Source organism: Temnothorax americanus, unplaced genomic scaffold (assembly GCF_048541705.1).
Source record: "Temnothorax americanus isolate GAGA-0224 unplaced genomic scaffold, ASM4854170v1 Scaffold48, whole genome shotgun sequence".
Classification (NCBI taxonomy): Eukaryota; Metazoa; Arthropoda; class Insecta; order Hymenoptera; family Formicidae; genus Temnothorax; species Temnothorax americanus.
In genome coordinates this window covers 606,029-623,366 of record NW_027509635.1, presented here as the reverse complement: position 1 = coordinate 623,366, position 17,338 = coordinate 606,029, and the positions used below count along the sequence as shown (strand labels likewise).

Genomic DNA, 17,338 nt, shown 5'->3' with positions numbered 1-17,338 from the left:
TACTTCGTTTATATATAATACATCGCTTAGTTTTATATATCATATATCGCTTAATTAGTTTATATATCACTTTGTTTTTATATCATACATCGCTTAGTTTATATATCACTTTGCTTATATATCATATATCGCTTAGTTTATATATCACTTTATTTATATATCATACATCGCTTACTTTTTATATATCACTTTTTGTTTATATATCATACATCGCTTAGTTTATATATCACTTTGTTTATATATCATACATCGCTTCCCAGGGAAAAACGCGACATCACCCACCGGCGTTATGATTAAAAACTAGCGGTAAATAGCAAAAGTGTTATTTTTACTTTTATTAAAAATAAAAAAAAATTTCAATTAGGTATAAATAAAATAAAATAAAAAATTTAACCCTGAATTTAATTATTATTCTACACTGTAAAATCCAGTGTCTGGCAAAAAAACACAAACTTTGAAAAAAAAACATTAAAAATTTTTTTAACGTCAAGACGAGGTCAATGCCCTCATAGTGTTTCTCCCTGGGTTAGTTTATATATCACATTGCTTCGTATATGTATATATATATATATATATATATATATATATATATATACATATACGGATGTAACATATATATATATATATATATATATATATATATATATATATATATATGTTACATCCGCTTCGTTTATATGTAATCGCAATCGCTTTTATATCAGAGAATTTATGAATTTTCTGTAACGATTCTGTAATAACCATTTACGTCAAACTTGTATATGATTAAAAACTAGCGGTAAATAGCAAAAGTGTTATTTTTACTTTTATTAAAAATAAAAAAAATTTCAATTAGGTATAAACAAAATAAAATAAAAAATTCAACCCTGAATTTAATTATTATTCTACACTGTAAAATCCAGTGTCTGGCAAAAAACACATACTTCTGAAAAAAAAAAACATTAAAAAATTTTTTAACGTCAAGAAAGTTAATTCCGCCTATATCTATATTAAATATTACAATATGTTTTTATGATATTCTCTAACATACATAACGGCAGCGGATACTACCTCAGTATCCGCCTTACACGATCTTACTGACGTAGCTAAATCGTTCAGCAATTCCCAGTGACTATCGATTCTTCTGCAATATGCAACATAGTGGCCTGATTCCAAATGTATTACACCGGCGAGTCTGCATGTAAAAAAAATTATATTTCAAAGTTTAAATATAACAATATTATATGCGACTAGTATAATAAGTATCCTGTTGAAGTTACCTGTACTCAATATCAGCCAAATGTATAGTAGTTGGGAAGTCCGATAATCGGGATCCCATTCCTTTTGTTGACTTGATGTTTACTCGAATGTCCAGTTCGATAAAAAGATGGGAGTTCAATGACATCGTCACAGTGCCCTTCCCTGAACATCCCTCCTTAGTACATTTTACATTATAATAACATGAGACGTAGTTAAGTGCTTTTTCCATGGCTTTGAAGCCCTCTTTAGCGATAATTTTGTGATTGACAGTCAAATACGATTGAGAGATTGTAGTTGTTTTGCAATCCGGATTAGAACATGTAAATAATTTGAATGCACTTGGCTCGTTAATTACTTTTTCCCACACGATAGTCACACAATCTTCAGCATCTATTGAAATTGATGTGGTTATATTTCCTACTTTAGTAGTTCTTATAGATTTATAGTGCGGCTTTAAAAGGGACAATCGTATTTGATAAATTTTTGCCGTTAGACCGGTTTCAGCAAAAAGTAAAATAAATTTTACTACTTCATTGGCCAAATCTTTTAGTACTGACGCGTAATAATTGTCGTCAAATACACAGCGTAGTAAAATCTGTATGATGGAATCAAATGCACAAGTATTATATATTTTGAACATTACTTTATCAAGTTTAATCATGCCTGTGCAATTACCGTTTCGTAATAAATAATTGATCCTTTTCACGTTCTTATGCATTTGAGCATTGACATATTTAATTTCTGGATATTTCCTAAAATAAACACTTTTTTTTGTTTCTATAATTTATCGAAACATTCGCTCCACTTGATATAATCTCATTTTTATTTTGTTTCTCAGTTCTTATTTTCACTTTTTTTTCTTTCTCTTTATTATCTATTAAGCTTTCAGGCTTTAGCAAAGTGTTATCAAGTGGTGATGATGCTGACAACGGCTTTTGTATATTGATGGTACTGCTATATGGTGATAAGTTCGACAATGGTTTTTGATTGTTATTGTTAAGATCTTGATTATCTGCCGATTCCAAGCAATAATCATTCAAAGATAGATCAGAATAATCATTATAATTCTCGCCAACTTGAGTCGGAAATGTGTTGTTCATGTTACTTTCGTCCGAGTTATCTATTGGTGTAGGCTTTTGATCTTCATTATTGATTGATAATTCATTAGAAACTTCAATAACGTAATGATTTTCATGAATAGGAGATAAGTGTACCGAGTTGTTGATTCCTGAAGTTTTGTCGTTGCAGTGTGTTAATGATTCTGACGTGTCGGAAATCTGAATGTTGTAATTAGATGTTTCAACGAAAACATTATCAATTTCATCTGTTTCGATAATAGATGCTGAAAATATGTTATCTTTCAGTCGACCCTTATTGCGCCAATTTTCGTGTGATTTTAAATCTGAATCATCTGCATTCTGTACATAACTAACGCATAAATCTTCTTTGGGTACATTTTTGTGATTTTTCTTAACATCAGGATACATGACGGTTGAAATGGTCAAGCCATCGCTTGTTAAAGTATTGCATTCATTACCAGATGATGCGACATCCAGAACATTTGTGTTTGGTATCTCATGACAGGCGAATTCATCTTCTGAACGCAAATCGACACTACTCTCGGTTTCAAATTGATATTTGATCCTTTTCGCAACAACCGAACGATTGTCACTGATTGTCTTGAGTTTTGATGTTCCAACTTCTGTTAACCGTCCTACCTTGAAATTTGTCAACTTTGATTCGAATATTACCGCACCACCAATAATATCCTTCAGATGGACTTTTAGAAAGCGATCTATACGCACTGGCAACCGTTTTATTAACGGATTTCCTGTCAGAGTATGCGAGTTTTCAAGTCGTTAAAATATCCTTCTACATAACTCGATGTTGCATGTTTTTACCATTAGGCACTGCAACGCCAGTCCACAGTGGGAATTCCGTCGCGAGTATAATTTATCTTTCTACGAATTTCGGCAAATAAAATGCATTCAACTCGAATCCGATCTGCGTAATTTTCTTAGCGCTTTCTAATATTCCATCAATCCAATTTCTTACGGACGTGATATCGCGATCATGATGTACATCTTCCAGAATAGATTCAACGTCTTCGAGATTGTCGTCACAATCGGGTATATCAATTATTTTTGTAGCCATTGCAATACAAGTTTCCAATTTCTTACGTGCAAGTTTCGGTGATATTTTTGATGCGATTATAGAATCTTCATAATCGTTCACCGCGACAATGATAGTTAGGAAAATTAGTTCTCTGAACTCCTCGAATGTTTCAGCATCTACCATCAGAGCTACACACCGTATAAAAAACTCGCGTATGCACGCGTGATTGACTTTCTCGAAGCATTTCCATCTACTCACAGCATGTATGAGATGTGCAACATCTACACGGATGTATGTGCTGAACTTTGAAACTTGACTTGTACCGGGCACAATTGCAAATTGGTCAGCGACGTAAGATTTTATAGTTTGATTGTTGAAAGCGAGGGACATGGCGGATAAAAGAGCGCGAGAATAATCAGAAACAGCCTCTTTTGGCTTGTGTGCGCCATTTCTAATTCATGTTCTTGACCAATATTCTATAAATTCTGTAGTTTTTCTTTCCGATATCATTTGAGAAACTATTAAAGTAATGTTATCAAAGTTTATGACTATCGCGGATAGAAACATGTGTTCTGTTTCCGTATTATTCGATCGTTTGATAGTTCGTACAACACTACCGGTTGTGTCAATATTTATTAACGACCAATTATCTAGTCGACAATATTCATTATATGCATGTAGTTGTGGTGTCGTCATATAAAAAACAAAAAAAGGATTTGATCCGACTGCTTGTATAGATCCAACGTAGGGTGGAGTGGTCATCATTTCTTCAATGGTTCGTATCAGATCCCGACCATCAGTCGGTTTAACATTCAATTCTAAATCTACATATTCCTTTTTTGCTTGATCGAGAATATTCCGTTTATACATATTTGGAGATTCCATCTCTCCAATTTGTCCATTTTCCCTCGCTATTCTTTTTCGATAATTTGAGCATCCTTCTATCGCGACTTCTTTACCAATAACTTTCCTCTTCACACCTCCAAGGGGACGCTTCACAACTTCATGATTATCAAGTGATGTATCTCGAGTTTTTACTTTTACATGCAGGTCCTCGTCAACACCTGGCTCCTTTTTTAGGCCGGTTTTTTAGGCATTGTCATAAAGTTATTTGTTTATTAGTTGTCCTTTAATTATTTGTTTTTGTTCCTGTCTTGTTGTGTTTTGTTTATTTGTTATTTATTCGTTCGCCGATATGCATGCAGAAAATAGGAATAAATACATATGTCGATCACACGTATATTCACCTAAAAAAATTAATATTCTTAGTATATTAAAGAATAATATTATTATTCTTATTTTGATGAAAACTCTCATTGCGTAGTTTGATAGGGTTCTAGAAATTCGTTCCATACCTTCAAAATTGAAGATGTATTCTATTACTTAAACTCGCATATAGATTTGTGTAGGTATATAGATAAAATTATCGAAGAATGGATGACCAAGATTATTCATTTATCTGAAAGTTCCAGTAATTGCTTACAAAATCACCGTAATTATTGGACAAAAGAGGTCCACACTCTTGCACAGGTTTCACACTTGGACTGTAAACAGCAAAATAAAAGAATTAATTATAGGCTGCGGTCCACTTGACGCTCCAAATGCTTTAATTGAAGCATTCCTCTTCTCCTTTTCTTTCAATGAAGAAAGAAAGAGAAGAACGCTTCAAAGCATTTGTAGCGTCAAGTGGACCGCAGCCTAAAATAGATATTTACATACAAAGAACACCTTTGGTAAGGTAAAAGACGCGCGAGGTCTAATGATATAGATTTGGATGTTAAAACTTGATCTTAATTATATCAGTCAAATTTGTGTAGAGCAACTTTGAATCATCTTGTAATGGTAAGAGATTATAAAAAACATAAATAAAATTTTGATGTTTAACAGGACCTGAAGGTATCCATATATATTACTTAAGTATAACGTTAGATACTATACCTGAGTATAGATAAAAGACTTCTGTGAAGATATTATAGATATGATATAGGTGTAAGATAGGTTTTAAAACCTGTAAATATTTCCTTAGCTGCGTTTTGCGAAATTCCATGCACATTTATACCTCTATAATTTTTTAGAAAACTTGTTTGAAATGTGGTTTCTCAACAGAGTGCACCTGTTAAGTGTCAGCTTAATGAAATATCTGAAATTTAACATTAAAGGTCATATATACTTAAAAATCTAATTAACATACATTAAGTAGACCCTACACCAAAGACGACGCGACAAAAGCAAGTAAGTATAAGGCAAGGAAACTGCGCACAATGCTCAAATCATTTGTGAAAATTATTAAACGACAGTTTCTATTTTTCCGAATACCATATGTATACTCAGTTCGAGAATAAGGCCATGAGAGCATTACGCATATGTACATTATTACATTACGCTGATGTGTGTCTAATTGTAACCATTAAATAACCTGCGGCAAAGTATACACTCGCGGCTCGCTGTCTCGTGCTGGGACGGGATGTTGATTCACTTACTGCCTACGTTTCACTCTGCTTAAGCTTTTTTGTGTGCCACGGTCCTTATGTGATGATAATTTTTATAAATCACGCGGCAAAGCCGAACCACGGAGTACGAGTATTATAGAAGAGGCATAAAGCTGCATTTTCACGAGCCGCTGAAACCGATCGTTCGAGCGACAAAACGAATCACGTGACGACGTTTGTACTATTTTGGTACGATATTTATAATTGGCCTAGTTTACACCGATCACTTGATATACGCGTATTAAATAGTAAATAACTAGTAAATAAGTCTGATTATTGGCTGATCAGTTCAAATATACTATATGATACGCGTATCAAGAGATCGGTGTAAACTAGGCCAATACCTTAAAGGTCAATCCAGACAAACTTGCATAGCGCATAAACACAAGCATAAGAGAATTGATTGGTCCATATGCATGTGCATAAGGAAATAGACCAATCCGTTTCGTTATGCATATGGTTATGCACCTATGCAAGTTTGTGTGGATATAGCTTAAGGGCCCGGACACACACTTCTGCACAACGCATAATGCGTAAGCATAAGAAAATTGATTGGTCCATACACATGTGCATAAGGAAATAGACCAATCAATTTTCTTATGCTTACGCATTATGCGTTGTGCAGAAGAGTGTGCGCCCCGCTTAAGCCCTAGAGCATGCGCATGTGACCCCAGAGCCTAGTGCGTGTACATACGTATGCGCTCCTGAATGCCCACAATAGGTGCGTTCGGGAAGACGCTATTATGCTGCGTTTCCACTACACGCGTCGCGCGTCGCGTCACGACGCCGCGTCATGAGTTATCCAATCAAAACGTTTCATTTTATGACGTCATTTCCGACAAAATCTTGCGTCGGAAATGACGTCATAAAATGAAACGTTTTGATTGGATAACTCATGACGCGGCGTCGTGACGCGACGCGCGACGTGTGTAGTGGGAACGCAGCATTAGTGTATGTGTGCAATCGTCACTATACTATGGAATGTTAAAATAAAATTTTCAATAACTTACAGCTCTTTTTTTTAAATTTAAAATTCCCAACAGTCAAAGTGTAGGCGCTAAAGAAGGTTAAAAATTTGTTGACAATTAATTCTTTTTTTTTTAACGCGAAACTACCAAAAGGTTTCAATGCGGTACCAAACATTGTCAATCAATCGCCAATCGATTAAAAAAAAAAAAACTACCACAGTCAAAGTGGGGGGGCTAAGAGAAGATCAAAAATTTGTTTTTTTGATTTTCTAAAGAAACGCGCAACCACCAAAAGTTTTTAATGCGGTACCAAACATTGCCAATCAATCGCCAATCGATTAAAAAAAAAAAAAAAACTACCACAGTCAAAGTGGGGGGGCTAAAAGAAGATCAAAAATTTGTTTTTGATTTCCTAGAAAAACGAGAAACTACCGAACGTTTTGAATACGATACCAAATACTACCAATCAACCACCAAACGATTGGTAAAAAAAAATATATCAATAATCCACTTGGGGGGGCTAAATTTGTTTAGGTGGCCATGGGCCATTGGCCTATCTGTCTATTAATCTGTGACGTCACGCTACAAATGCTTTGAAGCATTCCTCTTCTCTTTTCTTTCAATGAAGAAAGAAAGAGAAGAAGAACGCTCCAAAGCATTTGTAGCGTCACGTTGACCGTAGCCTTTGTCAGTATATCAATTTTTCACAGTTGGAAGTCTTGGACTTGAAATTCTTGAAATTACTGAAATCGTAATTTCGTAAATTTTTCTAATACAACAGTACATTTATTTTATTATATAGTGTTATAATTTCTCGGTAATCTGGAAAAAGATTGATTAATTCTAGGGAAGGTATTTATCTAATGTCAATAAAGTAGTTCGTACTTTATCGATTGACGTTAATTTCTTAACAAAACATAATTCGCGACAATCGCGACTGTTCGCGACAGGGCAACGACCAGCAATGGCGGCTGATGGCGACTGGTGACGGTGACGGTGAGTTATGCTGTGATCCCGGCGTGCAGATATGACAGCGCACGTCATTCGCGAAGCGAATCTTTCGCGAATTGTCGTCGCGTTGCTCCTGTGCACGCGATGCGTGCAGATTTGTGCGGGAATCGGGGCCGAGGTCGATCTCGACGTGGAAGGAAGTGGGTTTCATAGGTTAGAAATGTCGATTGTTATGTAAACAACAAGTGGTCCACGTACGGTTCTGAAAACATCTCTCTTCCTTTTGCAGAACGTTGATCTATCACATACACGTCGAGAATCTTACACAGGATGGCTGTCGAGTTGCCATTTACATGGAATTACCGTCGGCGTTGTACGTCAATACGGACGAAATAGCAGAAATGAGAAGACGAGGAACGGTATACCCTTTAATTGTTAATTAATTAATGTGGCTCAGAGAAAATAATGTAATCTTAAAATGAATCTTAAAATCTTACAAATTTATTGTATTTCTACATTTTATACATCCAAAATTGCTGTATTAGTCAATTTGTAAAATGAACTTTATTATATCCAGTATAAAATTAAATAACATTACTAATTATTTTCTAATTCTAATTACTGCACATCTTGAAGCTGTCTATCATTTACATTGATTCGATATTCTGTATTTGTACATCTTAACGTTTAACAATATTCAAGTAATTTATATAGAAAATAAGAACTACATTTATCTAAAAAAGATCTATTTGATGTCAATAATATATATCTACCATTGTATCTATATTAGATTAGATCTACTTTATTATACACATAATATAGATACAGTAGACCTTCATATGATACAGAGGATGTGTTCCTGTGCTATATGAATCTGTGTTATACGAGTCACATAGATTATACATATGGATTATGTATGCATACGCAAATACATATATATTTATAAAAGATTTAACTCTTTAAATCTCATAGAGTGGTTTGCCACTAATATATTGGACTGATTGCGATAGTCACTCCAAAAGAGAGGGTTGTCATTCCAATTTAAGTAAATGCAGGCACTCGTAAGATAGGAGTGAATTTTTCACTCAAATTTTTAGAGCGGTTATTTTATTGAAGTGATACGATCTCTCTCTAAATCACGATTTACTAAAGATCGAATGATAAATGACTGATAAACTCTAACAGATTGACTGATGTGATAAATGTCTAATAAACTCTAACAGATTGACTGATAAATGACTGATAAACTCTAATAGAGTGAAATTTTTCACTCAAATTTGTAGGGTAACATAGGCTGCGTTTCGATAATCACTATAAGTACTGAAAATCTGTAGTTTACGTCATGTAAACTGTAGATTTTCAGTACTGGCAGTGTTCACTCCTATGGACACTGATCTACTGCACTCGAAAAGAGTGCCTTTTCACTCAAATGGAGTGAGATTTCGCTTCAGCTTATAGAGCACAATTTTACTCTTATTGTTAGAGTGACGAATCACTCGAAGTGGCTCAATTTTCACTTTTCGTTACACTTGCATTTTACTCATTTGAAGTGATATTTTATTCTTCGACTTTTAGAGAGAAAAGTTTATTATAAAAAATGAAAAATGAATATTAAAGATGTAACAGTAAAATATTTCTTAGGTATTTTACTTTAAAACAAACAAATATTAAAATTTTTCTGTCAAACATTTTTACGAATTTATGTTATATGGGGATCTACTGTATATTACTACTTGAGAGATGATTATTCACCCAATTAGTTAATGTTAATTGTTAATATTGCAGAATATGGTATGTTCCGTTGGTGAGACCGACGTCGAGTTATTTACAGAGAAGGCTGGTCGGCAGAATGTGACGACTTGCGCATCCATAAGCTCGTCGTTTTCCAGTTTAACAATTCCTGTTCACCAACGATACCGATATGCGCACGAGACCGGCGGTTACATCAACATGACTTTGCCGGAGCCGAAACTGCTGCTGGGATGCCGGGAGAGGGTCAGAGACCACCGAGTGTCCAAGATAGACTTGTGCGAACCGTGCGTCAGCCTAATGACCAAATGGCGTGAAATTCCATACCGTATGTCGAAGAATCGCGAGTACGTTTGGCCGATACCGGTCGGTGACTTGTCTCTATCGCTCTTTGTCACTTGCGCCACGTTACTGACGACTATTATCGGCGCGATATTCATCGGCCACGCCATTTGGACCAATGCGGGCCAAAGTCATCCAAAAGAAGACTGAGATTTAAATATACAGGCAGTTTTGTACGATTATCAAATTTGTATTAATGAATATCTTACAATTAGACAGATTTGATATCAATTCTTGTACGAGGCGTACGAAAGCCAAATTCTAAGCTCTTTAACGCGAATTGCGATATTTCCGCGACCGCAGAATCGAGAAGTAAAATTATAAGATGGGATTGATTTCTCCGCTGTATTGTCAAGGGTAAATTAAAAAGGAATGGATTCCGGTACGTCTTATATATATTCGGCTTGAATTTTATACATTTTCGAGCGATATTTACACGCAATTTCTAGTCTAAGCGTTTTAATACGTATTTTGTATACGCTTTCGAGATAATATTAATATTCTAAGTCATTCAGAAGTTACCACGCAAGTCACACATCCACACAGATAAACACATAATTCGAAAAATAAAATATAAAAAAAGGAAACAAATAATATCGCGCAACGTTTCTCTATTTTTTTTATTGTCATGGAGTTCTCTCAACGTCTTTTTCCTGTATTGTCGCGATGGTTACCGGTGCCATCGATATTTTCCGCACGACGCTATCCCGCTTGTTTCCAACTTGATCATTCCACTTTTGTACTTTGCTGGTACCGAGTAGAATGAAGACTAGATTGCCCACAGTGTATATTCCAGCCGATAGGAAGAACACGCTTCGCCATTGTAATATATTGGTCTAAAAATCCGAAGAGAGAAATGATGAAACAATCGAATTCATGGCAACAAAGGATGCAAATAATTATCTCATAATTGTAAGAGCGAAAACGCAAATGTGGAGTGTTACGAACCGCATCCTGGACGATCACCCCGGCGATCAGCGGCGCGAGGATGCCGCATACAGACGCGACGGTATTCGTGAATCCCATGAGCGGGCCGGCGAAGTTCGGGCTGAGGTCCATGTGATTGATGTTGTGACCGCAAAAAGCGGCGATATTGCAGGATACGGCAATGACGAGAATGCCCACGGCCAATTCCGGCTGGTCCTGCCTCACGTAACCCAGCCCAACTAGCGCGGCCGCCGGTATCCAGTGTCCGATTGTATTGCAAATCTTCCGGGACATTTCCGTCGTCACGATGTTCCGCCTGATGCACAGATCGGATATGTTGCTGATCGGAAAGCCGACGATCCATGCCGACAGATAGGGCAACGCCGTCATCATACCGTTCTGCAATAAAAAAGGAATAGTAGTTTATTTATTGTTGATAGTAATTGATAGTAGTTGATAGTATTTGTTGCTTTAATGGAAATTTAATTAGATATTACTATAAAATGTTTATATTTTATATTGATTAAAATATGAACTAATTTACTTATATTAAATTTGATTTTTTTTAAAGTGATATCTTACTTATGTCCATTTGTATCAATGCAAATTAACTTTAATCTTATTGTCAGTTTAACTTACTTTTTATCTTTTTTCGGTTCTAAGAATTAGAAGAAGATAAAAAGTAAGTTAAACCGAGATTAAAGTTAATCCACATTGGTAGAAATAAACATCATTGAAACGCTCGTATTAATAAGGATTAAGAATCAAGCTTGCATTGAAAAATGTATTTATTAAAATTTAAGAAAAATTTAAATTTTAACGTTTCATTGATTTGTTTTCGGCCGTCATTGACTGGTTCATTGACAATATGACATTGGAGTGATCTAATGTTCACGTTGTTCATGATTCAGAGACTCGAATCGATCTAAGCTTCACGTAGCATATTAATCATGACCTCAACGACGTACGCATCGAATTATTAATCAATATTCCAAACACGGCGCGCACAATTTTCGAAGTCGAAACACATGTGCGATTTAATTCGAAGGCGACTTCCAATGTTTACCAAATCTCGTAAAAGCGTAATAACAGAAAGAAAAATAAAGGCTTAAATTCTACTCGAAGTTATTTACGGGATTATTCGAAAGACTTACCTTCGTGATATCGAAACGCATGATCGAAGTCATGTAGGATGGAATTTCCGTCAGCAGCATCCAGAATCCCCAGGATTGCGCGCACTGCACTATGAGTAGTGCCCAGACCGGCAAACTTCCCAGTATGGGTTTCCATGGAGTGGAGGGTCTCTGAAAATAGAGAGAGCAACGTGTGGGAGATGCTAAAAAGCTTGCAACTATAGGACTTCTTCATCTACAATCTTTTACTTATTTAATCCTAATATAAATGTATATCAAATTTAAAATTAAGTTTGGTTTTTTAATTTGCTTTCATATTCGAAGTGATAATTTAATCGTCGTGATTTTTTTTTGCTTTTTTTCTTTCTTCCAATGCAATACGTTGAAGAGATGCGTTACCTCAGTGATCTCAGTTACTCCCAGACTCGTCTCGATGTATTTCTTCTCGTCGAGTGGTATGCGAGGATGTTCGGAGGGTGAATCTTGCCCGAACAGGTAGAAACAGATTCCGCAGAGGACGCCGAGGCTTCCCCAGACATAAAAGCAGCTAGGCCAGCCGATGGACGATGCCGCGAGGAAGCCGGTACTCAGCAAACATACCACGTTGCCGATCCAGCCGCCGGAATAAACGAACGTTGCTGGAGAAAAATGCGAATTGTACGTGTGTCGCAACCACGATTTTTCTGTGCCAAATTTGACACGATTAACATTAGTTTAATTGTTAAAAATATATATATAATCTCTTTTTTTAATTTTTTAAATAATTTTTAATTATATTTATTGTAGTTTAATTTTGTTCGAAAGGCAGAAAATTTCAAAGACTGCTTTAGCGATGAAAAAGAAATCAGAGAAGATTCGAGAAGCTTGGATAACAGGAAATTATAGGAATTTCTTTATTGTGGGATTTTAAATCGTAAAAAGCTTTTTGCTTGACAATTTTGACGTGCTTAATCAATTCAGCATCGTCGGACGGCGATAAGAATTCGTCTGCGATATGTGTCAAACGTGACCTGCTAATTAAATTACATTTCTGCGATGCATCATCAAGCAACAGTGTATATGTAGCCAATTTGCATTTTAACCTGATTCAAAAGAAAGGACATAAAAGAGATTGAAATTGGAAATATTGAAATTGGAAAAACGAAAAACTGAAAGTTGCAACGTTTCTCAACACAGTGAAATAAAACAAACAAAATCACTGACTTTATAATATCAGCATTTGAGCAACTCCGAATATGCAGAGATGCTGGAATTATTTTGGAATTTTTACTTAAATGAGTATGGGAATCATCAATCACTTATAAGCAGTCAAATGCGAAAACTAATGTTCTCTTAACACGTTTAGAATATACTTTTTTACTTAATTGCAGCAGTGAAAGTATTTACTCCATATGTTTAACTCTAAAAGTAAACTAAATGTACACTCACAAAGTCTACCACGTTCTTCTGGCGGCGACCATCTGGACAGCAGGGTGTGCAGACACGGTAATACAGCACCTTGGACGAGGCCGCATATTGCCCTCCCGGCGATCACCGTCTGCCAGCCGCCGTAATGAGCGGCCCAGGGGGTGGTGAAGGTCAGCAATCCCGAGATGATCAGAGTCGCCGCAAACAATTTTTGGGCGCTCCATCGCTGGGTGAGGATGCTGGCGGGTATTTGCGTGCAGGTGTAGCCCCAGAAGAAGGAGCTGAGGATTATGTGCTTCACCGATTCGTCCCAACGGAACTCCTTCGAAGGAAAGAAGAGAAGCGTGTCTCTTTTAGATGACACGAGGGTAGGGAAGAGAATCGGCGTTATTGAAGCGTACCTCGAAATTGGGATTGGCACTGGCAGCGTTGGTCATCGCCTCCAAGGTTACCGACGTCGTCACGCGGATGGCGTAGCAGCAGAAGAAGCCCAGGCACATGAGCATCACCTGACTGTGTCTACATCCGAACCATGCTGTAAAGCGAGATTACATTATATTTCTCAGGGTATATATATATCAAAAGTTACCCGGTAAACGCTAATTAATAGTGACGTTACAGCAGTATTTATAATTTCCACTCAATATTATATTTTTTGGCCAACAATATAAGTGTGTAATCAGTGTTTGCCTTAGATGATTTTAAAATAATCTATTTTTGCAGAATATTTTACAGAAATAATTTTTTTTTCCAAAAATAGGTTTTTACACAATTTTATACATATAACGTGCTGGAATCCAATTTAATTTAAACGGCGGTAAAGAAAATAGTAGAAAGAATGAACATTTTATCTTATAATTAGATAATTTATAGATAAGATGACATAATTTTTTATTTAACAATAAGATGAAGATAAATGTACTTGTATTTTTTTCATCAAGATAAGATAAAAATTATTCCATTTCTTCATCTGGATAATCATCTAGATAATTTTATCCAGATACTGACAAACACTGAGTGTAATATAACATATGTTGCACTTAACAGTTATATTAATGAGCAGAAAATTATAATATTTATACAATGTTACTGTTAGTTGGTGTTTACTGAATAATTTATTTCAGTATATATATATATATATATATATATATATATATAAGAGAAGGAAATTATATAATAATATTGCTCGCTTAAATTCAATTGGATGCATTAAAAGGAAACAAGTACCTTAATCTCTAAGTTCTCTGTCGAAGATATAAAAGTGACATATTTTTTCGATCTCCTATTGCAATCTATGCAGTTCTTTACTCTGTTAGTACGTTCATTACGATGCCCTCGATGAAGTTTCATGAGTGTCACGTATAAACGCGGAATCGAATACAAATTGTGTCATTGTCATCAAGACCGCGTTGCGTGTTGCGTCAGTAAGACCGATCGCTCGGTGTTTGCGCTCGAAATCCAACAACAATTATCCATTGCATCAGAGAAATAGCCGGTATGCGAGTGCGATCGATAAAAATCTTAGTAAACGTGCCTGATTTTTTCTTCATTCCTAAGAAGTAAACCGTTCGATCGAGGAATGCGTAGATGCGGATTAATTCTAATCGATAATTACATAATACTGTTTTCACTTGCAAAATATTTTCCGCGGCGCAAGTCGTCTCGAGCCAAAGGTGGATCAGAAAGTAATTGACGAATGGATTGAGAAAGAGAAATTTTTATTTTGACTTACTGTCTTATCATTTTTTATTTATGTGTCTTTTACACCGATTGGTGAAATATATAAAAGATATTTTTGATTATTACAAAAACAGAAATCTGAAGCGACAATATAACGACATAAAATGCACATGCTTTAATTATCACGGAGCGAATAGTAAATATGTAACAAACGTTCATACTTCTTTACATATAATGAACAATAGATCGATATGACACGTGCACCACTCTTGATTCCAGGTTTATATCACGTTTTAATTCGTGTGATAAATTGTCCTATAATCTCAACAATCTGATTTCTCATCTGTAATTTAACCAATCGATCCGAATCAAACTGTCTCTTTCTCACAATGATTCCACCTAGCGTTATCGTTATCAAAAACGTGTAATCGAAGATATTATGTTTTTGTCTGCTACATATTGAGGATAATATCGCGATATAAATATTGTCCAGTACTGTTAATGATAGGCACAACGAGAAAGAAGAAATATCTTTAGCTTTATACATTATTCGCACTAGCTTGCATGTGTTATAAGATTTTGAAACATTGTACGTAGAAAAATTCTGACTAAAAAGACCAATCAAAAATTGTGTAAAAGTCCAAAATTAATTTATATAGGATATATTTTACTAAACTCCATAATATAGCATAATTCACTATATAAACTGTTGCATTACTTGCGATCTTGATATTTTTGCTAAAAAATATTGATACAAAATTTATTAGGGAATTTATCATTAAAATTAATAATTGTGGGACATATCTCAGCAATAGCAATCTTTATTCTTTTATCGTATATGAAACGATCTTTAGAAAATCTTGTAAATGAATTAAATTAATATCGATAGTCTTTAATAATTCCGAGTTCCACTGAGATCTTTTTTGCTTCCTCATAGAGGAGGCTTATTTGTTTAAATAAATTTATTCATAAAATATTTTTTGAAAATCTTCCTCTATGGTGAATTGTTTCTTTGCACAAGAATTATACTAATTTGTACGAGCTATTTAAAATGTGTATATTATTTATATCAAATATATCATTAAGCTCGTGAAAATGTCAACAAATTAATAGACGGCGATACGAGTCAAGCGCGGTACATGATGCGCAAGTAAAGAATTAATAGTTACAGAAGTAACGAATTAAAATGTATATAATATCATATACATATATTTCAACTTAATAGACTGCGCGCCGATTATTTGTCGGATTATATACATTTTAATTCGTTACTTCTGTAACTATTAATTCTATACGTGCGCTTTACGTACCGCGCTTGACTCGTATTGCCGTCTATTAATTTGTTGATTATTTATATTATTATTTACTCTGGATCACCTTTCGGTTTAACCGATGGAACCTTCATCCTCTCCGAGAGAGATACTATGGAGATCCTCTTCCTCCGCAGAGACGACGCCATTATGGTGAACTTCTAACGAAGCTGACACTGAAGCAAATTGCAGAACCGACTACGACACATCGATCGCAACCACGTAGCTTTATACTATCACCGAAATTCTCCCACCACTTTTTACGCTGAAACGTGTGCTTAAACGACGGCACGTTTTATTATACTGTCGTATTAATAATTAGACAATACTTTTTCTGTATCGGAAATCACTTACAGAAAAATGTAATCTTACTTTTAATTATACACCTGCTCAATATTCTTCTCAGTCTGTTTTTCTACCATTAATCTCCCGAATGGAATTTATAACATTATTAATCATTGCACTATTATCGCCCTATTATTGCGACATAATTGAATGGAATCGATTTGCTTCAAATTGCAAATTCATATATTTTAATGGTTACAACACAAATGAAAAGAAATATAAAATAAAGAAATATTTCTTAAAAAGAGGAGAAAATTTTTCTTTGTTCAGAGAAAGATTGTTTACTACATACAATCTATTCTATTGTGAATATGTATATTCTTCTTAAATACATAATTTAAGAGAGATGAGAAATGTGCGGTTTCAAGTGAATCACTGACTGTTACAAACGCGGATATATTAATTTAATATTGATTATATTAATAATATATATCGATATGTTTTGTAAATGGAGACAAATTTTAACTGCTGCTAAGATGCGTGCTGCAATATGAATTATATATATAATGACTGATTTGGAATAAATGTGCGCTTATACTCGATAAAAGATAAAGAGAGGAAGTTCACTACTCTTAACAAAATCTGCAACTGCACGTCCTAATTTTTCTCTTACTTATTGAGATTTCATTATTGAGATTTTATGAGTACGAATCGATCGCAATCGATAAAAAATCGCGATATTT

General features: G+C 34.9%; 2 protein-coding genes and 1 long non-coding RNA gene across 5 annotated transcripts; 1 reads left to right on the top strand and 2 right to left on the bottom strand.

Annotated features, from left to right (window-relative positions):
• Nucleotides 1-4,706: 4,706 nt before the first annotated feature.
• Nucleotides 4,707-5,831, bottom strand: LOC143903566 (uncharacterized). Its single transcript, XR_013258752.1, has 3 exons — nt 5,771-5,831; nt 5,293-5,494; nt 4,707-4,898 (listed from the first exon to the last, which is right to left on the bottom strand). It is a non-coding gene; the product is annotated as an uncharacterized LOC143903566 (long non-coding RNA).
• A 1,930-nt stretch (nt 5,832-7,761) lies between these two features.
• On the top strand, nt 7,762-11,898 carry LOC143903515 (GPI alpha-1,4-mannosyltransferase I, stabilizing subunit). Of its 2 annotated transcripts, none has more exons than XM_077417160.1 (3): nt 7,762-7,962; nt 8,052-8,181; nt 9,548-11,898. In XM_077417160.1, the coding sequence occupies exons 1-3, from the start codon at nt 7,907-7,909 to the stop codon at nt 10,001-10,003; spliced, it is 642 nt and encodes a 213-aa protein (XP_077273286.1). In that variant the 5' UTR covers nt 7,762-7,906; the 3' UTR covers nt 10,004-11,898. The 2 variants fall into 2 exon arrangements, with proteins under 2 accessions (XP_077273286.1, XP_077273285.1); XM_077417159.1 differs by having other exon boundaries at nt 7,762-7,975.
• LOC143903514 (putative inorganic phosphate cotransporter) lies at nt 10,231-16,668 on the bottom strand. Of its 2 annotated transcripts, XM_077417158.1 has the most exons (7): nt 16,378-16,662; nt 13,722-13,855; nt 13,342-13,642; nt 12,313-12,551; nt 11,935-12,084; nt 10,802-11,179; nt 10,231-10,689 (listed from the first exon to the last, which is right to left on the bottom strand). In XM_077417158.1, exons 1-7 carry the CDS (start codon nt 16,457-16,459, stop codon nt 10,480-10,482), a joined length of 1,494 nt encoding a protein of 497 aa, XP_077273284.1. In that variant the 5' UTR covers nt 16,460-16,662; the 3' UTR covers nt 10,231-10,479. The 2 variants fall into 2 exon arrangements, with proteins under 2 accessions (XP_077273284.1, XP_077273283.1); XM_077417157.1 differs by having other exon boundaries at nt 10,231-11,179; nt 16,378-16,668.
• Between the last annotated feature and the right edge of the window lie 670 nt (nt 16,669-17,338).